Source organism: Myotis myotis, unplaced genomic scaffold (genome assembly GCF_014108235.1).
Source record: "Myotis myotis isolate mMyoMyo1 unplaced genomic scaffold, mMyoMyo1.p scaffold_m19_p_1, whole genome shotgun sequence".
Classification (NCBI taxonomy): Eukaryota; Metazoa; Chordata; class Mammalia; order Chiroptera; family Vespertilionidae; genus Myotis; species Myotis myotis.
Genome location: NW_023416313.1, coordinates 129850714 through 129877202, shown reverse-complemented (window position 1 = coordinate 129877202; position 26489 = coordinate 129850714). Strand labels below are relative to the sequence as shown.

The window sequence follows — 26489 nt, the reverse complement described above, 5'->3', positions numbered from 1 at the left end:
GGATAAACTTTAAGTCATACCTTTAAATTGGATAAAGATTTATAAAGCTCTAAGGGATAATTGGATTCATGAACTACTGGCAAAGATAAACAAGAATTAATTATATGGGTATGGCATTGAATGAACTGAGGATGATTATAACTTCTATAATTTTTTTTGTTGGACATATTGTTAATTTTCAATCTTTGTGTTTTCCAGACATAAAGAAACTTGTTTTCTCTTAAACCACCTATGACTTAAGAGCAGTTTGGTAAATTTTACCTTTGTAAAAAGTACTGAAACACTTATATTTTTCTCCCTACATGATCCCTCCAGAAGTTTGGAGATTCTGAATGAATATTATTATTTTCATGGCAAAATGGTTATCTGCATAAATTTGATAGGAATCTGTTCTCTTTATAATAGGACACAACTGGAAACTCCTTTTTAAAAAATATATTTTTATTTCAGAGTGGAAGGGAAAGGGAGAGAGAGATAGAAATGTCAATGATGAGAGAGTATCATTGATTGACTGCCTCCTGCACGACCCACACTGGGGATCGAGCCCACAACCTGGGCATGTACCCTGGCCGGGAATCAAACTAACCTCCTGGTTCATAGGTCGACGCTCAACCACTGAGCCACACTGGCCAGGCTACAGTTGGAAACTCTTAATGAGGCATTGACTGAATATCTTATTTGAAAGAAAGGTACATAGACTCTGGATGTCACCAGAAGGCTTTAAGATTTAAGAGGATTTAAGATTGAATTTGGAGGCCAACAAAAGCCCTGTGGAAAAATGGCCTGTGATTTTAATTACACGGTTCACAGCAGTCTTTCCAGGTAAGAAACAAAGGTTGTTTTCCTGGGAGATGGCAAAGGAAAGACCTCAAGACATTGTGCGGAACCTCAAGAACCTGAGGAATTCACCCAAATCAGTAGGCATTGCGGGAAAATGCTTATGGCAACTATGTGGCTTGGCTTCCTAGCCCTGAGAGGCTAATAAAGTTCAATCTGGATATTCCTTATGAAATCCCAGCAAGGAGATTTTAAAGAGCTTATATGATCAATTACTATTCTTGTCATATTTATGCAAATAGCAAACCAAATTTATTAAAACTAGACTTATACAATAAATTGATCTTAACTTGGCTATCTTTGATAAAATGAGGGTGACTTTAGGGAAAAAAATTATTTTAATGGAAACCATAATGTCCAATTGTGGACATTAGATTCTAGATCAATTAGCTGTCTAAAATCTTAGTTTTCACCTGACTAGACTGAATCCAGAATTTTTTAAATGAAAGTGTTTGGCTGCAGCCCTCTGGTCTAGTGTTTTATTTTTATTCCATCTTTTGCCTTGGAATTATTGAGAACTAAAACTGGTTTTTGTTTTGATTTTTGAGCCTTGCAGTTGTTGACCCCAGCTAGACAACATAACGTAAACTTTGGAGAAATCATCCCAACAGCTCATGCCTGGTGGTGTTGGTGACTGATACTGTATAAGCCACACAGAGAGCTTGCTCAAGCTGGTGTCAGTGTTACCAAACAGGGACTTGGGCCTGAGTTGGTTTGCCTTAGGCCAGCTGGTAGTGTGTGGGTTCTTCTTGACTTTGTGCAGGAAAGATTTCACACGTCCTGGTGACTATGAAGGTATGTTTATTAAAGGAGAGGACAGTGAAATAAGTAAGGGCTTAGCATAGAAGAGGCAACAGGAGAGTCTAGGATAGGCTGCTTTGGTTCTTTAAAAATGTTATGGGAAAGAAATGAATTGAGGCAGGGCTGCTTTAGCTCACTGGGAAGTTAGAGAAAATGGGCCCTTGAAAACAGGTTAAGGGGGTTAGCCTGGGATGAGCTGCTGCTGCCCATTGCTCCCCTGGTTGAAAGCTTCTTGGGAACCATTAGATTTGGGAGATGCATACCTGTAGGGGGGAATAAAAGGGGAAGAAAAAGGCATGGGCATGCTCCCTAGAGGGTTAGTGCATGTTGGGTCCTTTGCCTTGAGAGTTGTTAGCTTTCTCTTGCAGGTGGGAATTTTAGGGGAGATCTCAGGGGAGGGTTTCAGCAAAATAGCCATTAATTTTCCAGGTGTTCCTGTCAGGGTCGTGGTCTCTACTGATTGGTTGGCACCAAGGCAGGGAGTCATTAATCATTGCAGTGGGTTCTGGTGCTGCCCACCTGGTTTTGCTGCTTTTCTGGGACTGGAGCTGGGATAAAACCAAAGCCTAGCTATTAACTCTAGGGGGGTAACCTTCTGTATCTGGCTTTAAATTGCTTGGCCAGTTTGTTCAGCTATCTGTCTTAGTTTCCCCATTCTGCTTGCCTAGGAATTTTCCTGGCTTCTTACTATCCTGCCTCATCAGGATATTCATCAGGGATGTTTGGACAGTGGGCCAGAGGAATCTTCGGGAATGTCACTGCTTGCCTTTATTCCAACAGAAATGAAATTCTGAGCCTTTCATTCTAGAGATCTTCTCAACTGGCAGTCTTTTTTTCTTTTTTTTTAAAGATTTTAGAGAGAGGAAGGGAGGGAGAGAGAGAAACATCGATCAGTTGCCTCTCACATACACCCTGACTGGGGATTGAACCCACAACCTGGGTATGTTCCCTGACCGGGAATCAAACTCACCACCTCTTGGTGTATGTGACAGTGCTCCAACCAATTGAGCCACACTGGCCAGGGTATTGACTTGCAGTCTTAAAAGACTCAAAAGACTAACTTGTGGTTTGTTCTGATTATTACTTAGAGTCCAGGTATCCTGATGTTACTTCTTCCACCATTCCTGTGGGTCCTACTTGTAAATTGAACACTTAGAATGCCCCTTCTAAGGCTCAGGGACCATCCAGGAAGAGGTGGGCATGTGAGATTGTAAGAGTCAGATAGTGGCACAATAGGCAGACAAATCTGACTCCATCTATGAGCTTATCATCTGTCTTGATTGATCTGAACCCAGTTGCTCTATAATCCTCAAAAGTGAGGAATGACCAAAGAAGGGGGCGGGGTTGTAACCACTCAGAAACTCCATTTGTTTAACAAGACCCTTTCTCTTTCCTGTCTGTCTACTCCCTTCCTTAATCTTTATGCCCTTAGGACATCAAATTTTTTTTTTTTTTTTAAACAAAAGCCAAGTTTATTTGTTCATTTCTTGCATTTGAAGTATTCCTCGATGACATCCTTTGCCTGAGACTCTTTGCCATAGTCCTTAACCACCACGCAACTGCAACCAACCACTTTACGGGGTTTTCCCTCTCTGTCGATTTTACAGAGGCCTACCCATTCCCCTAGTTTCTTGTTGTCGTCAACCTTAATTAGGTTGATTTGGTGTTCAGCACAAAGAGCCTCCACCAACTTGACGTACATAGGCTCATCACAGTTGGATGCAAGTACACAAAGGTGGGCTTGGCGCTTGTCTAAGGCTTTGGCAGCTTCGCGAATTCCACGCGCGAGGCCATCGTGGATGAGGGCGGTCTTCAGCACCTCTTGCAAAGCAGTATTAACGTCCATTACACCTCCAGCAGCAATGCCTTCCTCGGCCATGGCGGTGGGTTATGGGTGGAGCCGAATCTTGAACGCACCCAAGCCTCCGCCTCCGCGCAACTCCGAGGCGGCAGGGAAAGAGCAATCATCAAATTTTAATTATCATCAAAGTGTCCTAAGAACAAAGTTTCAAGTCTGTTGACTACAAAAACAGAGTTTTGGTTAAGCTAAAGATAGCATTTTGACTTCAGTTGTGTTTCAATCCCAGGCCCATGAAAGTGGAATTACCCTACATACCACACCCTCTTGAAACCAGATAGAACAATGCCATGGCTGACATCAGGGCATACTTGATATAATGATCCCTACCCTAGCCCCAAACAATCAATAGAGCTCAGGACCTCAACTCCTTTAGCCACCATGATTAATGTAACCCATCCCCTGGAAGCCATTGGGGAGCCAGGTCTTTCAGCACTAGCTTACCTGTGACTCCAGGCTTGGCACCATTTCCTCAACTAATAAACCCTACTTTCTTCGATTCAAACTCCTGTTCATGTTTGATTGGGCTTTGATGCCCTCAGGCAAACAGACCCCTTTATTTTAGTAACAGAATGTGCCCTGGGTGGCTAGGGAGCTCCTCTAAGACTGGGCACCCAGGAGTTTTCATCCCTCAGACTAATTCACATTTGGCTACCATCAATTGGTCAAAAAATCACCATTTAGGTGTTCCTCCAAATTTCTGGCTCTAGCAGCTTCTGCTCCTTCTAAGCTAATCTCAGCTATGGTTCTCTGTATTCTCCTGTCCCCTGATTTGGGGTGGCAGTTGGCCCTGTGACTGCCTTTCTCTTTACATGTTGGAACTGAAACCAGAAGTCTTTCATCCACTTTTTAATTTGGCTGTTTGTCATGTTATTGCAGATATGTGAGAGTTCTTTTTGTATTTTGGATATCAGTTCTTTATTAGATATATGACTTCCAAATATTTTCTACTATTGTATAGGTTACCTTTTCACTTTTTTTGGTAGTAGGACTTTATTTCTGAACTTGAAAATTTTGCAAATTAAATTAAACTGTATTTGCTTAAATGTTTTGGTCTATTTTACTCAAAGAAAACATTGAGGCGACATCAGAGGCTTCCATATTCCTCAATAGGAGACATAATGGTATGTTATGATTAATGTTCTTTCTTTTCTTCCACAAATAGACAAGTTCTTTGTTTACCAATCCACAATAGTACATATAACCAAGTTCAGGTAGCACTTAGAAGTGCCATGGCAATCTCTTTGTTGCCTACCCTAGTTCCTTAATAAATATGAACATTTTTTGAAGTAAGACAAATTCCTAGTGTGATATATCCATAATTTAAAAGAAATTCCTACTACTTAATATCAAGGAGTAATTATATTTGTAATGGAAAAATATTCAGTTTATCTTCTTAAAGATGTCCTGAAATTTTGTTTTTAGTGAAACACATGCAGTCCTGAACAGATTAGTTGACTAGTGGAAGCAACTTGGTGGGGGTTTATTTTAAATCTTCATATGAATATGGATTTTTAAAGTTTTCAATACTTGTGAATTTAGGTAGGATTTTAAAAGTGAAAATCTTCTTAGTCTTGAGTCTAAATAAGTCTTGAGCAGATGCTTGGAAAGCAACCTGTGAACAAGACTATACTTTTAAAAGTTTACATCTCCAAGTTGGAAACTTCAGAAAATGAAAAACCAGTTTTAAGGTAATGCTTAAGCTGAATTTTTCATAATTCAATTTTCTTAATAATTACCACCATGAGATTTGCTTGGAAAGTAGTTACTCCCAGGATAATTGATGCAGTCAGGTTATATAAAAGAGAGAGAGACTTTTATCAAGCAGTGGTTTTTATAGACTTTTCTGTACAGGCACTTTATGTTTCTCTCTTCGTTTAATCTAGAAGCGATGAAAAGCATCATACTGGGCAGGAGGGGGAGTGATATTTACATAGTAGTAAATCAGATCATGGCTGAGAGACTATTTTATAAGATATTTGCTGGTACAGAGCTCTTTAGAAAGAAGTTGTGCTGTTTCGGGAGGGGAGAGGTAGTGTTAAGTTCAGAGACTGACCCCCCTGGGGAGGTTATGTTACTTGCCTCTGCAATACCATTTGTGTTGGGTGGGAGGAAAGGAAAGACAGCCAGACATTGTGAATGATCCATGGCCACCTGGTCTGACAGAAGAAAATTGGGTACAGCAGCTGGTAATGCTCCTTGGCCAATCAAAGGAAATTGTTCAGCCAGCTCTGTTGGAGGAGCCAGACAAAGTTATTTCTTACGTTATAGTGTACATTTTTTCAGGCTCAGAAACATGTAAAGTCTGCTGAAGATACGAATTCCTGAGACCCTGAGTAAATTGTTACTTTTGTAATTCATACTCTCAAAGCAGTGGCCATATGTAGCTCTTTGTCAAGATTTGCTTGGGACTGGGGATAAGTGAATAGGAGCCATATTTGTGAGCATTTGATGGGTCTGTGCCCTATCACTGTGATCTGTGTTTAATGTAATGGAACGTTGTCTTTTGAAAATTATTGTGAGATTTAGATAATTATTCAAATATCCTTAGCTTCAGACCAGTCATCTTAAATGTGCATTTATTCCTAATTTGACAATCTACCTACTCTACAGATACAAATGTGGGAGTTTCCAACCTAGAAACAACTGACTAAAGAACAGCTCATTTGTTAGAATGAGTGGAGTCAGGAAGTGTGTGACCCTCAATTTCCTTGTGAGTGTGATTCCTGTTATTCTCCAAGTCCAGGGAATAGGAATTTCAGTAGGGGAATATCCAGCTTTTCTAGATATTATACTTAACAGTAGGGTTACTGGGCCACAGCTATGTGCATCTCCCACATTAGTAGGTTTGCCAAAACGTTTTACAAGTGACTGTACACATCCAGCTGGGGTGTGATTAGCTTAGTGATGTCTGTATTTGCAGTCCTGGTACCCTGGGTCATCCCTCTGTTTCATTCCAAGCCCTGGGCCGAGCTGTTTTTGGAGCGCTCATTTTATCCCCAGGGCAGGTGGTGGTTCATGTCCTGTTGCCAGGAAGGTGTTGGGCCACGAGCATGGTCCTGACATTCTGGATTGATTCTCAATTTACCACAGATAATTGTGGGGTCATTGAGAGCAAATACACCTTTACTATTTGTCTTCATCCCAAGTAAAATGATTTTAAAAACATTTCATACTTGTTTTATTTTTGCTTTATTACAGTTACTTTTTAACTATATAATTGAATTGTAATAATTTCAGCATATGCTAGTTAAGCACTAATATTTAATGCATACAATACAGAAAATTACAGTATGTGTTTGGTGGAAGTCAGCATAAACATGACTGATTCTTAGGAAACTGTATGAGGAAGAACCCAGTTGGAAAAAGAGTGACTTGTTCCTCAGGGACGAGGTGGCATATCCTGTGGCAGTGTCTTGTAGAGGCAGGCCCACACTTCTCTGGGCTGTGTAAAACAATACACAGGAACACAATCTTTGTTTAAAGAAAACTCAGGATTGAGGTGGAATTTCACATACAGATTTAAACATGCTTTTGTGGGTTGGCTTGAAGACCTAGCTACCATTTTTAACGGTATTTCTGGAGTATGTGTCCCAAAACCTTGAAAAAGTTAGAATTATAAGTAAAATCTGTTTGATTGGGGGATGGTAACTAGATAATATTCCCTGAAGTTTAGTTCGGTACTTAGGCAATTGGCTAATAATTGTTAAATGAATGAAAGAGTGAGTCCGATATGTGTGGCTGAGGAGATAAAAGGGAATTGCTAGAAGGAGGAATCTTGTAACCTCCAGGGTGACTTTCATTATTCATTCAGATCCGGTGGAACCTTTTGCTGCCTCTCTTCTTTTTTCTTTCCTCTTCTCTCACTGTCGTGATCATTTCATTCTCATTGTGTTTGTCTGTTCACCTCTCTGTAGTACCTTAATGATGGACAGTTGGGTGTATTGGGGAGTTTTCTGTGTGTCCAGATCCACACGCTCTACATTTTGTGAACAGGTATCTATAGTACTAACTCTGAGCTGAGACTGTGGAGCTGCTTTGCTTGGACCCAGATTCTGGCTGTGCAGAGAATATTGCATTAACAGTAAGAATAATATTATTTTACTGCACAGTACCTCATTTTCCTTATATACTAGTATAAAAATGTAGACAATAGTAATACCTATCTTATATGCTCTATAAGAGGAGTAAAAGAATTAATATATGAAAATCCTTTAAGTAGTCATTGCTTTACGTAGTAAGTCATCCGCATTATTATTATTATCATCATCCTCCATCTCTTGTTGTTATCTGTGTTGGAAGCTATATCCCAGGGTTCGCACCATTTTTTAAAATATCCCTTTGGTTACATTGCTTTTTTTTTCAGAATGATATTTTTGTTCTTGCCTTTTTATCTCTTTGTTCTCCCTCATTAAAATGCAATGAAAATTAATACAGTCTATGATTTGAAAATCTTTGAAAAAGTTCTTGAGTTGGCTAAATATATTTTCTAACCTTTCCTTTACAAAAGTTATAGAATGCCCTTTTTAATTTGGGCATTAAAAAGGCAGAACAATATACGGAACACCCATATACTCACCACACAGTTTGAGAAAGAATATACTACAGATTCAGTTGAAGCTTGAATGTCCCTTCTTACTCCCATTCCTTTCTCTCACCTGTCAGAGATCACCTCCATCTTGTCAATATTCCTTACAAAATGAGATTATTTTGCATGTGTCTAAATTTTTCATAATTAGACTCATACTCTACACATTTATCTTCATGCCACTTATTTTTTTGTTCTACATTTTATGTGTTTTGAGATATTTATGGTGATATGAATAGCTGTCATTCATTGATTTTCATTGTAATATGGTATTATATGACTAGCTCAGCAATTATTTACTCTCCTGTTGATGAACATTTATATTGAAAGGTGTCTTCCAGGTACAAGATTCCTTCATCTGGAAACCGCCTTCATTTCCATGCCACTCTTGGAAACAGTGCAGTAAATAGCAGTTGTGTGGATTCCCTTGGTACATGTAGGACTGTTCCTCTAGGTATTACACCAAGAAGTGGGATTACTGAGCCACAGTGCTGTGCATATCACACTTGTTTAGGTAATTGTCAAATTGCTCTTTCAAGATCCTACCATATTTCATTCCCACCAGCAGAGTCAGAGTTTCAGTTGCTTCATGTCCATGTCAACACTTGGAATTTTTAGAGTTTAATTTTGCCAACAGTATTGAAATGCTAGCTCATTGTTTTACTTTATATTTATTGGAATATTAGAAGTTGAGTATATATTAATGGGCTGTTCCAGTTTCCTTTTTATGCCTTTTTATGTTTTTTTTTTGCCTGTTTTTTCTCTTTGTGGATGCCTTTTTCTATTTGATTTATAGGAATTACTGTATATATTCTCATACTGGGTCTTTCTTATGTACATTGTAAATAAACCCAGATAGGTGCTCAGTCTCCTCTTTCTGATAATTTATTGTGCTAAAGCACACATGCATATAGAATCTCTGTCTTTTAAAAAAAAATTTATCTTTATAGTTGAAAGTATTACAGATGTCCGCTTTGTTTTTGTGTGTGTTTCCCCTCTCCCCTATTAACCCCCTCCTCCCTGCACCTGCCAAGCCTTTGCTACATGGGCTTTGCATATATGCATGTAAGTCCTTTGGTTAATCTTTTCCAACCCTCCAACCCCACCTTCCCTCTGAGATTCATCAGTCTGTCCCATGCTTCTGTATCTCTGGATCTATTTTGTTCACCAGTTTATTTTGTGCATTAGATTCCACATATGAGTGAGAACATGAGATACTTATCTTTCTCTGACTGGCTTATTTCACTTGACATAACCTCCAGGTCCATCCATGCTGTTGCAAATGGTAAGAGTTCCTTCTTTCTTACTGCTGTGTAGTATTCCATTGTATAAATGTACCATAGCTTTTTTATACACTCATTTGCTGATGGGCACTTGGGCTGTTTCCAAATCTTATCTATTGTAATTTGCCCTGCTATGAATATAAAGGTGCGTATATCATTTCTGATTGGTGTTTCCGGTTTCTTAGGATATATTTTTAGGAGTGGGATCACTAGGTCAAATAGGAGTTCCATTTTTAATTTTTTGAAGAAACTCCATACTATTTTCCACAGTGGCTGCACTAGTCTGCATTCCCACCAGCAGTGTACTAGAGTTCCCTTTTTCTCTACATTCTCACTATCACTTGTTGTTTGTTGATGATAGCCATTCTGCCAGGTATGAGGTGATACCTCATTGTCATTTTAATCTGTATCTCTAATGTTTAGTGTCTTTGAGCATTTTTCATATATCTCTTGGCCTTCTATATGTCCACTTTGGAGAAGTGTCTATTTAGGTCCTTTGTCCATTTTTTAATTGGATTGTTTGTTTTCCTTTTGTTAAGTTGTATGAGTTCCTTATATATTTTGATGTTAACCCTTTATCAGAGGTATCATTGGCTAGTATGTTCTCCCACAGAGTGACTCTCTTTTTACTTCATTGATTTCTTTTGCTGTGCAGAAGCTTTTTATTTTAATGTAGTCCTATTTGTTTATTTTCTCATTAGTTTCCTTTGCCCTAGGACCATGGTCAGCAAACTGCGGCTCGTGAGCCACATGTGGCTCTTTGGCCCCATGAGCGTGGCTCTTCCACAAAATACCACGAAATACCACATGCGGGCGCGCACGTACAGTGCAATTGAAACTTCATGGCCCATGCGCAGAAGTTGGTATTTTGTGGAAGAGCCACACTCAAGGGGCCAAAGAGCCGCATGTGGCTCACGAGCCACAGTTTGCTGAGCCACAGTTTGCCGACCACTACGGCTTAGGAGATGTATTGGTAAACATATTTCTACGAGATATGTCTGAATTTTTTTTGCGTATGGTTTCTTCTAAGATTTTTATGGTTTCACGACTTACATTTAGGTCTTTTATGCATTTTGAGTTTATTCCTGTATATGATGTAAGTCAGTGGTCTAGTTTTATTTTTTTGTATGTATCTGTCCAATTTTCTCAACACCATTTATTGAAGAGACTATCTTGACTCCATTGCATGCCCTTACCTCCTTTGTCAAATATTAATTGAGCACAATGGTTTGGGTCAATTTCAGGAGTCTCTCTTTTGTTCCATTGATCTATATGTCTGTTCTTTTGTCAGTACCAGACAGTTTTTATTACAATGTATTTGTAGTATAATTTGATATTTGGTTTTGTTCTTTTACTTCGTTCTCCTTTCTCTTGGTTCCATGTAGATTATTGGAATATTTTTTCTAGATCTGTGAAATATGGCATTGGTATTTTAATAGGGATTTTAATAAGCTCAATCTATAGATTGCTTTGGGTAGTATGGACATTTTACTGATGCTAATTCTTCTAATCCATGAACATAGTATGTAATTTCACTTCTTTGTATCTTCCTCTATTTTTCCAATGTCCTGTGGTTTTTACCTCCTTGGTTAAATTTATTCCTAAGTATCTTAATTCTTTTGTTGCAATGGTAAATGGGATTCTTTTTTTTAGTTTCTCTTTCTGAGAGTTCATTATTGGTGTGTAAAAGTGCTACGGATTTTTGTGTGTTAATTTGTATCCTGCTATATTGCTAAATTCATTTTTTAAATCTAGCAGTTTTTTGGTGGAGTCTTTAGGGTTTTACATGTACAATAACATGTTCTCTGCAAATAATGACACTTTAACTTCCTCCTTTCCAATTTGGATGCGTTTTATTTTTTCTTGTCTGATCGCTAAGGTTAGTAATTCCAGTACTATATTGAATAATAGTGGTGAAAGTGGACATCCCTGTCTTGTTCCTGTTCTTAGGGGTAATGGTTTTAGTTTTTGCCCATTGAGTGTGATGTTGGCTGTTGGTTTGTCACACATGGCTTTTATTATGTTCAGGTATGATCCTTCTATTCCCACTTTGCTGAGAATTTTTATCAAGAAAGAGTATTGGATTTTGTCAAATGCTTTTTTCTACTTCTATTGATATGATCATGTGGTTTTTAGCTTTTAATTTGTTTATGTGATATGTCACATTTATTGATTTGCGAATATTGTACCAGCCTTGCATCACAGAATAAATCCCACTTGGTCATGTTGTCTGATCTTTTTAAGGTATTGCTGGATCCGATTTGCTAATATTTTGTTGAGGATTTTACCATCTATGGTCATCTGGGATATTGGCCTATAATTCTCTTTCCTTGTAGTGTCTTTATGTGGTTTTGGAATTAGTCTAATACTAGCTTTATAAAAAGAGCTTGGAAGTGTTCCTTTATCTTGGATGTTCTGGGATAGCTTGAGGAGGATAGGTGTTAGTTCTTCTTTGAATGTTTGCTAAAACTCTTCTGTGAAACCATCCTGACCTGGGTTTTGTTTCCTGGGAGTTTTGTTGTTGTTTTTTAACTGCTTCAATTTCATCAATAGTTATGAGCCTAATCAGATTTTCTGATTCTTCCTGATTGAGTTTTGGAAGATTGTATGTTTCCAGGGATATGTCCATTTCTTCCAGTTTGTCCAGCTTGTTAGAATATATTTGTTCATAGTACTTTTTATGATCCTTTGTATTTCTTTTGAGTCAGTTGTTACTTCACTTCTTGTGCTTCTGATTTTGTTTAATTGGGTCCTTTATCTTTGTTTCTTGATGAGTCTACATGGAAGTTCATCATTCTTATTTATCTTTTCAAAGAACCAGCTCTTTATTTTGTTGAGCTTTTGTATTTCTTTAGTCTCCATGTCATTTATTTCTGCTCTGATCTTTATTATTTCCTTCCTTTTACTTACTCTGGGCTTTTCTTGTTGTTTTCTTTCTAGTTCATTTGGTTGTAGGGTTTGATAGTTTATTAGTCCTTCTTATTCCTTGAGGTAGACCTATAGTGCTATGAATTTCTCTCTCAGGACTGCTTTCACTGTGTCCCATAGATTTTGGGTTGTGTTCATTTTAATTTGTTTCCAGTAAGTTTTTGATTTCTTTCTTGATCTCTTTGGTAACCCATTCATCTATGTATATAAAAGCCTAAGCAACTGGGCAACCATCCAACCGTCCAGTAGGTATGATGCACACTGACCACCAGGGGGCAGGCGCTCAACACAGGAGCTGAAATCACAGGCATGGAAACATGGAACAAACTGATGAATTTCAGAGTGAAAGAGGGAAGGGGGAGCAGGAAGAGATTAACCAAAGATCTTACATGAATACTAGAGGCCCGGTGCATGGATTTGTTCACTGGTGGGGTTCCTCGGCCTGGCCTGCAGGAATCATAACGAAACTAGCTCTCTGACATACCCTGAGGGGTCCTGGATTGCAAGAGGTGCACAGGCCAAGCCAAGGGACCCCACCAGTGCACGAATAGATGCACCGGGCCTCTAGTTTTTTTTTTAATAACATGCTGTTGAGCCTCCCATGTGTTTGAATGTTTCTGAGTGTTTGTACTGTGGATGATTTCTAATTCCATGCCATTGTGATATGAGAAGATGGTTGATATGATATCAATTTTCTTGAGCTCGTAGAGATTTAGTTTGTGTCCTAACATGTGGTCTATCTTTGAAAATGTTCCACGTGCACTTGAAAAGAATGTATATTCTGTAGCTTTATGGTGAAATTTTCTGTAAATGTTCATTAATTCCATCTTATCTAGTGTGTTGTTTAAGATCACTGTTTTCTTTTTTTGTCTAGAACAGTGATGGCGAACCTATGACACGTGTTTCAGAGGTGACACACGAACTCATTTTTTTGGTTGATTTTTCTTTGTTAAATGGCATTTAAATATATAAAATAAATATCAAAAATATAAGTCTTTGTTTTACTATGGTTGCAAATATCAAAAATTTCTATATGTGACATGGCACCAGAGTTAAGTAAGGGTTTTTCAAAATGTGGACACGCTGAGCTCAAAAGATTCACCATCACTGGTCTAGAAGGTTTATCTAGTGATGTCAATGGGGTGTTGAAGTCCTCTACTATGATTGCATTGCTGTCCACCTCTCCTTTAAAATTATCCAGAATTTAAAAAATATATATATTTGGATGCTCTTATATTGGGTGCATATATGTTTACCAGAGTTATATCCTCCTGTTTTATCAATCCCTTTAGTGTTATGAAGTGGCTTTCCTTGTCTCTTGTTATGGCTTTCTTCCATCCTCTCACTTTCATTTTGTGTGAGTCCTTTGTTCTGAGTTGCATTTCTTGTAGACTATATATATATATATATATATATATATATATATATATATATATATACATACCTACCATGCTTTCTTATCCATTCAGCTACTCTATGCCTTTTGATTGTAGCATGTAAGCCATTCCCATTTAAGGTTTTATTGATAGGTACTTATTTGTTGCCGTTCTTGGTCTTTATGCCTGTGTTCTTCTCTTTCTCTGGCTTTTTTTCTTCTTACAACAGTCCCTTTAGCATTTTTTGCTCTGCCAGTTTGGTGGTAATAAATTATTTTAGTCTTTTTTTGTCTGTGAAGCTCTTTATTTCACCTTTGGTTTGGAATGATAGCCTTGCTGAATAGAGTTGTCTTGGGTTCAGTCCCTTGGTTTTCATTACTTTATATACTTCATGCCACTCCCTTCTGGCCTGAAGTGTTTCTGTTGAGAAATCAGCTGACAATCTAATGAGAGATCCCTTGTAGGTAACTTCCTGTCTCTCTCTTGCAGCCTTTAAGATTCTTTCTTTGTCTTTAATGTTTGCCATTTTAATTATTAAGTACCTAGATATTGGTCTTTTGGGTTCATCTTGACTGGGAATGTCTGTGTTTTCTGAGCTTGAGTGACTTTGTCCTTCAATGGCAGGTTAGGAAAATTTTCTGCCATTTTCTGTTCAAACAGGTTCTCTATTCTTTGCTTGGACTCTTCTCTTCTGGCACTCCTATGATGCAAATGTTGTTGCCTTTCATGTCCCAAGGCTTCCTTAAAGATCCCTCCTGCTTTTAAATAGTTTTCCATTTGCTTCTCTGAATGGGTGTTTTTTCCTCCCTTGTCTTCTAATTCAGTTACTAGGTCCTCAGCTGCTTCTAGTCTACTGTTGAATCCTTCCAAGGTGTTCTTTATTTCAGCTGTTTTCTTCATTTCCAATTGATTCTTATTTATTCTTTCACCCTCTTTTCATGTTGGTGTAGCTCTCATTCCCTTAATATTCTCATTAATTTCCTTATAATTCTCATTAAGTTGCTTGTACTTATCACTGAATTGTTTGCGCACCCTTATTAAACATTACTCTGGATTCTTTATCTGGCAAAGTGCTTGCCTCCATTTCATTTAGTTCCTTTTCTGGCAATTCTACCTTTTTCTTTCATTTTGGGCTTGTTTTTTTTTTTCTCCTCGTTTTTTCTGTCCTTTTGTATTTGTTTCTATGTATTAGGTCAAACTACTATGCCTCCCAGATTTTTTCGGGTGGTCTTATGTAGTAGGTGTTTTGTGGGACCCAGTGGTGCAGTCTCTTAGATCTCCTGAGCTGGTTGCTCTAGGAAAGTCTCTTGCTTGAGTTATTTGGGTTCCCCTGTTATAGTTGGGTCTTGAATGTTATTATCCCATTCATGGATGGAATCTCCTCTTAGATGGGATGACTATGTGGCTCATCCCTGACCATGTCAAGTGAGCTGCTGTGGAGGTGCTGACAGAACAGGACAAAATACAAAAAGAAAAACCACGAAACAGAAGAAACAAAAGAAGAACATAGACAAGTCCTCTGTAGCACCAGCAAAAGCAACCACCAGAGAAAAGAGAATTAGGAAAGTGAAATGAGAGCAAGAATGATAGAAGAAAAGAAAGGAAGAAAAAAACATGAGGAGAAAAATAACAAAACAACCAACCAAACAAAAGACCCCATGCAAACAAAAAATAAAATAAAAAAGAACAAAAACCAAAAAAACAACCCAAGCCCCCCAAACAAACAAACAAAAATCTGGGGTAGAGAAGAAAAAAGAATATGTAGATCCAGAACTGAAATAAAGAAAATATGAATAAAGAATTAGGGGGCTAGGGGAAGTAAAATGGTTTAAAATAAAGGAAGGAGGAAAGAAAAGTTAAAAAAAAAAAGTTTTGTAAAGGAAAATACAGGAGAAAGTAGACCCAAGATAAGATAAAGGAAATAAGATAATATAAGAGGGGAAGAGGGAAAGAGAGAAAGAAAAAAATATATATTGTGTAGGAAAAGGGAAGAGGAAAATTAAATATATGAATGAAATAATAGAAACTGGAATAATAACTCAATAAAGCAGATAAAGAATATAAATAAAAAAGGAAAAAAGGAAAGGAAAGAGAGAGAAAATTAAAAAAGGAAAAGAAAAAAACAAAAAGAAAAGAAAAAAAAGAGGAAGATAAAAAAGGTGAATTGGCATTCCTTTCAGCTGAGTGTAATGCCCCATGGGAGCTCACTTTGAGTCCTACTCTCCTGATGACTGGCTGACTGTTCTATCTGCCAATTCTGGGCTTCCCGTGAGGTGCTTAGGTGCTAACCACCATCAGAAACTGTCTTCCTTTGGCTTTCAGCAACCTGCATGAAGCTCCAAGAGATCCACAGCTTGTGTCTGTCTCCACAGGACTTGACTGCAAGCAGGAGGGGCCAATCCTCTAAAGCAGGTTTGTTAGCAGTGTAGAATCTCTGTCTTAAATGCAGAAGATGCAAGCAGTTTTATAGACCCTCGATCTAATGCACAGTCCTTAGCTCAGTGGGTCTTAAGGAGAGCGTGTTTTAGAGTTGAGATGTGTGTAGTCCTTAGCTGCGTGTGTGGTCTAGTGTTTTTATATGCTGGCTCTAGAAGGGTTCTCTGGGACTGTGTGTACTGATTTAATGTTCCCATTTGGTTGTAATATCTATATAACGTATTTTTAGAACCTAGTGTAATTATGGGTATAGTTGTTCATTGAGTACAGTTCTTTTTGGGTAGGATCTGTGTATAACTTAGCCCTGTGTATAACATTGCCTAGAAGTATACTAGTAGTAGGTATTCAAGGGAGATTGCTATTAAAGGAGACAGAAACACCTTCTTTTCCTGGCTGTGTTTGCCCAGTTTGTTTTCCATTCATTTCACAAATATTTGAGTGCGTGCTGTGGGTATAGTAATTGGTGCTTACATCCCATTGGATTTGCCTATTGAAATATTAAGGTTATTTATAAATTATTTTAAAATCAGTTTCAGTTAACTCAAGTTATTACATAAGTTGCATCATCTTTATTACATATAGATGACAATAAAGATTTTTTTATTCACCTGTTTTAAAATCAAAGTTATTGCTAATATTTTATATTGTCAATAAAGATAGTGGCATTAAGGGTTGTCTTGTGGTGGTCGTGATTTTGAAATGTATTCTCAAAGGGAAAAACTGAATTAAATTGGTTTTATAATTTTTTCCATTTTCATGTGAAATATTTTAGAAAATCTAACATTTTCAAATTAAGTACTTTTAAAAATATGTATATTTTATTGATTTCAGAGTGGAAGAGAGAGGGAGAGAGAGATAGAAACATCAATGATAAGAGAGAATCATTGATTGGCTTCCTCCTGCATGCCCCACACTGGGGATTGAGCATGCAACCTGGGATTATGACCTGACCAGAGTCTAACCATGACTTCCTGGTTTATAGGTCTCTACACTCAACCACTGAGCCAAGCCAACCAGGCCAACTTAACTTTTTTTAAAAGTTGTAAAATGTTATTTAAAATACTTCACTGTAATTCTGTGAACCAAGACATTAATGCAAGTTTATTATAAAAAATCTAAAATTGTATAAATGTAAAATTGATTTATTTCAAATGATTCACTCTGAAAAAAGTAGATATTGTTTTATTCTGCCTGCCACCTATCTTGTTTAGGTAATGCTGTAAAGGCACATGTAAGGTTACATTATGTTATGGTTTTTACCTTAAGGTAGTTATGGTGATCAAAAAAATGTGAATGGGTCCAGGATGGTGTGGTTCAGTGGCTAAAGTGTTGGCCCATGCACCGAAGGGTTGAAGGTTTTTCTTCCCAGTCAAAGACATGTACCTGGGTTGCAGGTTTGACCCTAGCTTGTCAGGGCTCCTGCAGAAGGCAACCAATTGATGTATCTCTTACATTGATGTTTCTCTCTTTCTCTCACTTTCTCTTTCTCTCTCTCCCTCTCCCTTGCTCCCTTCCACTCTCTTTAAAAAGCAATGGGACCCTGGCCTGGTGGCTCAGTTGGTTGGGGTATCATCCTTATACCAAAGGGTTGTGGGTTTGATTCCCTGTCCGAGCACATACCTAGACTGTGGATTCAATCTCCAGTCAGGGCACATATGGGAGGTAACCGATCAATGTTATTATTTCTCTCTTTCTCTCAAATCAATAAACATATTCTTAGAAAGCAATGGGGAAAAATAACCTAAGATAAGGATTAGCAAAACAAGAAGATATGAATGAAGTGATGTGTGTGTCACTGCAAGGCAGCCAGTTGTCCTCATCTCTTTACCACTCCGACCCCACCCAGTGGTGATAGTGATGTTCCAGATGGTGGAAGCTCTCTCCACCTGGCTCTGGCATGTGGAGATGTGTAGCAGAGTTCCCAGAGGATATGTAGTGGCTATAGACAATAACCTTCATTGTTATAAGCCATTAAGATTTGGAGGTCTTTTATTACCAAACAATTGTTTTTTAAGTTTAATCTATATAATTCTAAGAAGTACCTCCACTATGTTACATTTCAATTCTATTTTTCAAATAGTGCTTAGTGATACAGAAGTTAAAATAAATGCAATTATTAGCATTCTGTGAAGTTAGTTGTTATTATTATTATTTTTTTTTACTTTATTTTTGTTTAGACTATTACAGATGTCCCCATGCCCACCTCCACCCAGCCCCCATCCTCCCTTCCTTCTGGCCATCACCATACTATTGTCTGTGACGATTTGTCTTGCATATATGTTCTTTGGCTAATCCCTTCACCTTCTTTTATGCATCTCCCCATATGTCTCCCTTCTAACAGCTGTCAGTCTGTTCTATGTATTCATGCCTCTTTCTATTTTGTTCGTCAGTTTTTTTTATTCATTATATTCCACATATAAGTGAGATCATATGGTATTTGTCTTTCACTGACTGGCTTATTTCACTTAGCATAATAATTTCCAGGTCCTTCCATGCTGTCACAAAATGTAAGAGTTCCTTCTTTCTTTTTTAAAAAAATATATTTTTATAGATTTTAGAGTGAGATGTGGGGGAGGGGGAGATAGAAACATGGATTCACTGCCTCCTGCATGCCCCCTACAGGGGATTGGGACTGCAACCTGGACATGTGGCCTGACTGGAAATTGAACCTGTTACCACCTAGTGCATGGGACGATGCTCAACCAACTGAGTCACACCAGCCAAGGCAGAGTTCCTTCTTTTTTATGGCTGTGTAGTATTCCATTACGTAAATGTACCACAGCTTTATTATCCACTCATCTATTGATGGGCACTTGGACTCTTTCCAGATCTTAGCTATTGTAAATAATGCTGCTTTGAACATAGGGGTGCATATATTCTTTCTGATTAGTATTTGGGGATTCCTAGGATATATTCCCAGAAGTGGAATCACTGGGTCAAAAGGGGTTCCATTTTTAATTTGTTGAGAAAACTCCATACCGGTTTTCACAGTGGCTGCACCAGTCTGCATTCCCACAAACAGTGTACTAGGGTTCCCTTTTCCCCACATCCTCGCCAATACTTGTCGTTTGTCGATTTTTTGATGATAACCATTCTGGCAGGTATGTGGTGATATCTCTTTGTGGTTTTAATTTGCATCTCTCTGATGATTAGTGACGTTTAGCTTCTTTTCATATGTCTATCAGCCATCTGTATGTCCTCCTTGGTGAAGTGTCTATTCAGGTGTTTTGCCAATTTTTTAATTGGATAGTTTGTCTTCCTGGTGTTGAGTAGTACACACTCTTTATATATTTTGGAAATTAACTCCTTAGCTGATATTAAATATGTTCTCTCATACAGTGGGTTCCCTTTGCATTTTGTGGATGGTTTCTTTTGCTGTGCAGAAGCATTTTAATTTATTGTAGTCCCATTTTTTTCTTTGTTGCCCTTGCCCTGTGATATATATTGGCAAAAATATTACTAGGAGAGGTGTCTGAGATTTTAGTGCCTGTGTTTTTTCTAGGAATTTTATAGTTTCACCACTTACATTTAAGTTCTTTGTCCATTTTGAATTTATTCTTGTGTATGGTACAAGTTGGTGGTGTAGCTTAATTTTTTGCATATACCTGAAGTTAGTGATTTCTAAGTGGTTGCTATTGATCTGACAGTTGCACTGTAAAAATGTAATATTTTTTGAGAAAATTTTGTAATTTTTATATTTTCTTTTTTGATAGACATGCACCAGCCACCTAACTGCTATGGCAAGGCTTAAGAATAGGTGATATTTATTGTAAAGTTTTAGTATTTCATGTGATTTTTCCTGTGTAATATAATGGCAGTAGAGTGTGCCATTCTGGATCCTACCTTCTCTAACTTAATGTTTTCTCTCTTCACTAATTAAGTGGAAGACAACTATATAACATATTATATTCCTTTTTCTTACTAAATTTCATGAGGTTACTTTGGCCTAACAAGCAATGGCTTTCAATATCAAAGTATAACACACACATGTGCTATCTTCTGATAAAGAAGTTCCCTAATTTAAAAAATTTCCTTTAACATATCAAACTGTATATTTCATATGCAATTAGTGTTTTCAATATAACCTTTCTCTTGCGCTTTGGGAGTATAGAAGCTTATAATTATTTCTTTCTTTCATTTCCATTTCTGTTTCATTTCATTAAAAGCTCAATTAAATGGTGTTAACTGCCAGTTTTAAACATTTTAATATATAGATTTTATTTAAATTGGTATGTTATAAATTATACAGATGATAAAATTTGATTTCATTACTTGACAAAGTTGATGCACATCTTGGTTTTTAATTTAAATAAATATTTGATAGGTCACCATTGTATGCCTAGTAAATTTAGATTATTGCCTCATTACTTTTAAATTTTCCACTAGATGGTGCTCATTCCTTTATGAAATCTGAGAATTAGTTCAAGGAACTTGTCAGTTATGTCATTATGGATGAAAAACAAAAAGAAGCAAATTCAGGCCAAGGTAATATGAAAAACTTGTAAAATTCCCTTATGTCCTGTAAAGAGCCAAATACTTTGTGGTAGAGGTATTTATGATTAATAATGTATTGTGTTTCCAAGGAATCCGGGATTTTTATTATATGGCTCATTTGTATAAAAAAGTACATAAATGCTTGTTGTACATTATATTAGGTGATGGTGATATGATGGTCAACAATAGGCATGGTGGTTTTTGCCACATGATTCTTGAACAGTACTAAAATAATCACGTAAATAAGTGTAAAATTATAACTGAGATACAGATACATACAGGTGATATTTGGAGCATATAATGGAGGAGTTGGCTCACATTCTGGGAATGTTTTGTAAAGAAGTAACTACTGAGCTAGTTTAATGAGATCTGAAGGTTGCTTAAGAATTGACTAGGTATGCGTGGGCTGGGCAGATACTAAACAATATGCATTACTGTCCAGGGTTCTTCATCCGACTATAGTACTTGGTTGGGTTCAATGGGCCTTTTCAGTTTGGAGACTTGTGTTCTTCCACTGTTATTTCTTTGTTAATTTCCTTCCTTTAGCTCTTTTCCATCTTTCTGGAAGTTCTTTTAGGTTTATATTGGTCTTTCTGGATTAGTAGTCTATTTTTTTCTTCTGCTTTTGCTTTTTAAAAGATCCTCAACTTTTACTTTCCTACTTTCTATTTAATTTTAAAAACTTTTCTGTCAAAATATTAGTTCTAATGACTTTTTGTGTCTGTTCCTTTTTCCATGATACACTATAGAGCAGTGATGGCGAACCTTTTGAGCTTGGCATGTCAGCATTTTAAAAAACCCTAACTTAACTCTGGTGCCATGTCACATATAGAAATTTTTTGATATTTGCAACCATAGTAAAACAAAGACATATTTTTGATATTTATTTTATATATTTAAATGCCATTTAACAAAGAAAAATCAACCAAAAAAAATGACTTTGCATGTCACCTCTGACACGCGTGTCACAGGTTCGCCATCACTGATATAGAGTCTTTCTAAGAATAATTAAAGCAAAGCAAATCTCCCAACATCCAAACAAACCAAAAACCCTACTTATTGATTCGTTGCTATGTGCCCTGTACTTTTCAAAGTTCTGAATACCTTGTTTGGTTCTTCCAGGAACCGTAATAGAGCTACACTAATCTTTATCCCCATTGTTAGGCTCAGAAGAACAAGGTACTTTTGTGACTGAGGTTACACAACCAGTTAAGTGGTGGAGCTGGCCTTGAACCCAGGTGGTTTGGGTGGTTCTGTGTTTTTAAAATCAAGCTGTTCCTGGTTGTCTAGTAGAATGTCTTTGGTTTCTTTTTTTTAAATTAAATTTATTGGGGTGACACTTATTAATAAAATTATATAGGTTTCAAGTGTACAATTCTGTAATGCATTATCTGTGTATTGTATTGTGTTCACCACCCAAAGTCAAGTCTCTTTCTGTCACCTTATATTTGACACCTTTTACTACATCTTCCCCATTCCCCTTACCCTCTGGTAATCACCATACTATTATCTGTATCTGTGAGTTTTTGTTTGTCTTGCTTTTCATTTGTTGTTTTCAGTTTTATACCCCACAGATAAGTGAAATCATACGATTATTGATTTTGCCCATCTGATTTATTTCACTTAGCATGATATTCTCAAGATCTATTCATGTTGTCGCAAATGGCAGTATTTCATTTTTTCTTTTGGCTGAATAGTATTCCATTGTATATATGTACCACTTCTACTTTATCCAGTCATTTATTGAGGGATACTTCAGTTGTTTCCATGTCTTGGCCACCATGAATAATGCTGCAATGAACATAGGATGCTGGAAGCCGGTCCATCCTTGCTGCTTGACACAGTCGCTGCAGGGAAGAAACGTCCGCACAGCATATGTTTCAAGGGACCTGGTGTATATGGCGTACTGTTCTTAATATGTTTGCTCCCCTTCTTAGCGCTATGTGTTCTAACCAGGGTCACCTCTCCGAGAAAGGTTGTTTCCCCAGGTGGGGATTTTTCCCTGGAGTTAGGGATTAACAGAACTAAGGAAGGGAATAAATCAGTAAAACCCCTTAACTAAGTACTCTCCTGTATCTCTCGTACTCCTATTCTGCTCACATTAGTTCTACTTCCAACAAGTTTCTCCTCTGTATGATATTACTCTCTTTTTGGAAAGGAGTTTCTGCCACTATCTTGCCTCCCCCCCCCCCTTCATTATTATATTTTTTAATCTATTAAAAAACTTTCTTTTCTTGCAAACAAACCTAATTATATACAGACAATCCATAATCCTTCATAATACTGAAAACATTAAAGGGGCTAACCCACATGAAGTACCTAGAACAGTGTCTGGCAAGAGTAAGCATTCAATATTTGTTGGTGTTGTAGTTATTAGTAGTAGTTATAAAATGGCATGCTCATTCAACAAAATAAATAACTTTGAATAAACTATTAAAGTTGGCAGTGATTAAAAGAAAATTGTAGAGAGTAAGACTAATTTATTGCTAGTTTTCCTCATTTTTTGGCAAACGTGTAATTAGATATATGAGGAGCCAATCAGTAATATAATTGGTATAATTTCTGTAACGCAAAGTTTTTTTTTTAATACAGCATTCTTTAATATTTTATTACATTTATTTTTCTTCTTTGGAACTTGATGAAAAGCATTATTTCATCTTAACTGGAACAAGTAATTTCTGCTACCTCTGATTGGCAAATATTTGTTATACTCACATAATCTGAGTTGGTATAATAGAGTCTTGATTACCTCAACAGTAGCTACTTTGGCCAAAGTAGAAACAAAATACCTGTGTTTCTATGGTGGAGCAAGAGTCTAGAATGAAATAAGGTTTGTGCATATGCTGCATATTGCTTTTTAAGCTTTCTATAGAAATCAGAAATGGGAGAGGATTGAATAATGTCTAGCTTTTTTATGAGGTTTTTCATACAGTTCCAATAGTATTTGTAAATCACCAACTTTACTTAATTCTGCTATACTAAAAAAGTGTCCATGGTATATTGAGGTCCTAACTCATATTTTGGTAAAATGGGTTCTTAGAATTCATAGGATAGTATGGTATCTTGTTAGTTCATGAAACTGTGCTGCCAAAGTCTGTGACATCATCCTCTCTGTAGGTCAATGAAAGTACATTGCATCATCTTATTCTGGCCCTTGGTGAAATTTGCAAAGATGTTAGCACATGCTCTCTTGTGCTTCTGGGATAGTGATGACTACTTCTTTGGCAAAATTATTGACTGTGACCAGGGAAGGAGTCTAAACAGCTAGGGGACAGTGGAGGTACTTCGATGGAAACATGTTTGGTTTTTGAATAACTGCATGAGACAGGCCAGACACTCTCTGTCATTCTCTTTCCCAGGAGGCTCTTTTTTGGAACATGACAGGAGTAAAACATAAGACAAGCCAAAAAGGTAATATACTACAAAACTATAGAAAACCTACTGTATTAGGAAGACTATATAAAATGAATAGAATCATAAGAGTGCAGTGTAAGCATATGATATCGTGATCCAGATTTACACAGACTATGTATAGTGATTTGTTCATCTGAGGACTCCATAAAATACTTACTTCACTTGTCTAATTTAAAATATGGTATGGTTAAAAAGTTTGGTTCTAGCATAATCTTTTAATAACATACCTGTTAAAAAGTTTGTATATATATATATACATATATATATATATATATATATATATATATGACCCAGCTAAATTAGTTTCTCTTTGTAGTGAGGTGACATACCTTTACTTTATTATAATTATTGTTTTTATATATTTTTTAATCATTACCCAAGGATATATACATTTTTATTGATTTTGAGGTGGGGGGGGGGAGAAATGTTGATGTGAGAGAGAAACATTAATTGGTTGCCTCCCGTACATGCCCCGACTGGGGGATCAAATCCGTAACCTGGGCATGTGCTCTGACTGGTAATCGAACCCACAACCTTTTGATGTACAGGACGATGCTCCAACCAACTGAACCACCCAGCCTGCACTTTAAAAAATCCTGGCCTCACTTGAAATGCCATTGAATCCACCATTTTGGCCTCCTTCACATCTTGCTACTTAAGCCTCACTAGCAGGGTTTTTGTTTTGTTTTTTCAGTTATTAAAATATAAAACTATAAGGAAAATAGAATAAAGTTTCTATGCTATGCATAGGATTCTGAGATTAAAAATTTTAAAGAAAGAAAAGTTAGAGGTGGTATATACAAAAAAAATTTTCCTGCTTCTGGTTTTCATTAACTTAATTAATTTCAGTTTTCTTTTGTTTACATATGGATATTTATTTTTAGAAAACTGGCTAAAAAGCAAGTTAAAATAACTGTTATTAATTTCTTAATATCAGTCTCTCCAAGTGATGGACTTGAAATTTAAGAAAGCATTGTATTTGTCTTATATCCCTTCTGTATCTTTGATGCTCATGGGGCACATTACTGGACACTCATTAGACATTATTAATTTGTACTTTTGTATGAAATGTGACATTCTCAGATTTTTTTGTATTTTATTTATGTTTTGGAACCATTGTGGAATGCTGAAGGGGTTTAAATAAACTCAGAGTAATATGTTATTATTACACAACTTTTATATAATGACATCAGAGAACACCTTCCTAAGCTTGTTAACTGAATCAGAAACTAAAGGAGAGGAAATGAGTCAAGATATAAAAGATGAGCTTTAGTTAGAGATTATTGAGAGTGAATAGACAGATTTGTATAGAAAATGGAATTCCTAAAAATGTTGCTGTTGAAATAAAAACCTCAGTGGATTTAATGGCTTAAATTGCAAGTTAGATACAGCTGAACAGAATTAGTGAACTTTAAAACATACCAGAAGAGAGTAGCAAGAAAGCAGAGAGATATTTATAATTACATATTTTTATTATATACCTTAATATATAATAATAGTAAGAGGTATAAAAGTTAGAATGAGGAGGTCTACTATATATGCTCAGTTGGAGAACCAGAAGGTAGGTGATTGTAGAGAAAGTAAAAGAGAGTAATATAAGAGGGAGAATGGCTACAAGTTTTCCAGAATGGCAGAAAACCATGACTTTATAGACTTAGGAAGCACAACATATCCAAAAGCATATATAAAATAAATATGTAAGAATACAAGAAATTTGCCCTGGCTAAGTAGCTCAGCTGATTAGAACATTGTCCTGATATACCAAGGTTGTTCGTTCAATCCCCAGTCATGGCATATTAAGAATCAACCAATGAATGCATGAGTAGGTAGAACAACAAATTGACGCTTCTCTCTCCCTCTCCCCCTCTCCCTCTCTATCCAGTCTTCCTTCCCTTCCTCTATCTCTCTATAAAATCAATCAATAAAAACATTCTTACATTTAAAATTTTTCTATCACCCTGCATTATTTTTTAAATATATTTTTTATTGATTTCAGAGAAGAAGGGAAGAGGGAGAGATAGAACATCAATGATGAGAGAGAATCATTGATCAGCTGCCTCCTGCATGCCCCACACTGGGGATCAAGGCTGCAACCCAGGCATGTGTCAAACTGTGACCTTCTGGTTCATAGGTTGACGCTCAGCCATGAGCCATGCTGGCTGAGCAAATCACCCTTCATTATTATATAACTAGAGGCCCAGTGCACGGAATTTTTGCATGGGGGGGTGTCTCTCAGTCCAGCCTGCACCCTCTCCATTCTGGGACCCCTCGGGGGATATCTGACTGCCAGTTTAGGCCCGATCCTGGCAGTAGGACATCCCTCTTATAATCTGCAACCGCTGGCTCCTAACTGCTCACCTGCCTGCCTGCCTGATCTCCCCTAACTGCCCCTGCCTGCCTGGTCGCCCCTAACTGCCCTCCCCTGCTGGCCTGGTCACCCCTAACCGCTTCTGACTCGGCCCCCACCACCATGG

General features: G+C 37.1%; 2 protein-coding genes across 11 annotated transcripts in view; one reads left to right on the top strand and one right to left on the bottom strand.

Annotated features, from left to right (window-relative positions):
• The window catches only part of MPP7 (membrane palmitoylated protein 7), a 323210-nt gene that overhangs the window by 132384 nt on the left and 164337 nt on the right, over positions 1-26489 (top strand). The window contains exon 1 of one of the 10 annotated variants that reach the window (XM_036352135.1): positions 20491-20592. The exons of the other annotated variants lie outside the window; for them this stretch is intronic. Within the exon in view, the coding sequence (XP_036208028.1) occupies positions 20548-20592 (45 nt within the window). The 5' untranslated portion in view covers positions 20491-20547. Of the gene's footprint in view, positions 1-20490; positions 20593-26489 lie in introns of those variants that run through there. 10 annotated transcript variants of the gene reach the window in all.
• On the bottom strand, positions 3080-3598 carry LOC118677221 (40S ribosomal protein S12). Its single transcript, XM_036352176.1, has one exon. It carries the CDS (start codon positions 3515-3517, stop codon positions 3119-3121), a length of 399 nt encoding a protein of 132 aa, XP_036208069.1. The 5' UTR covers positions 3518-3598; the 3' UTR covers positions 3080-3118.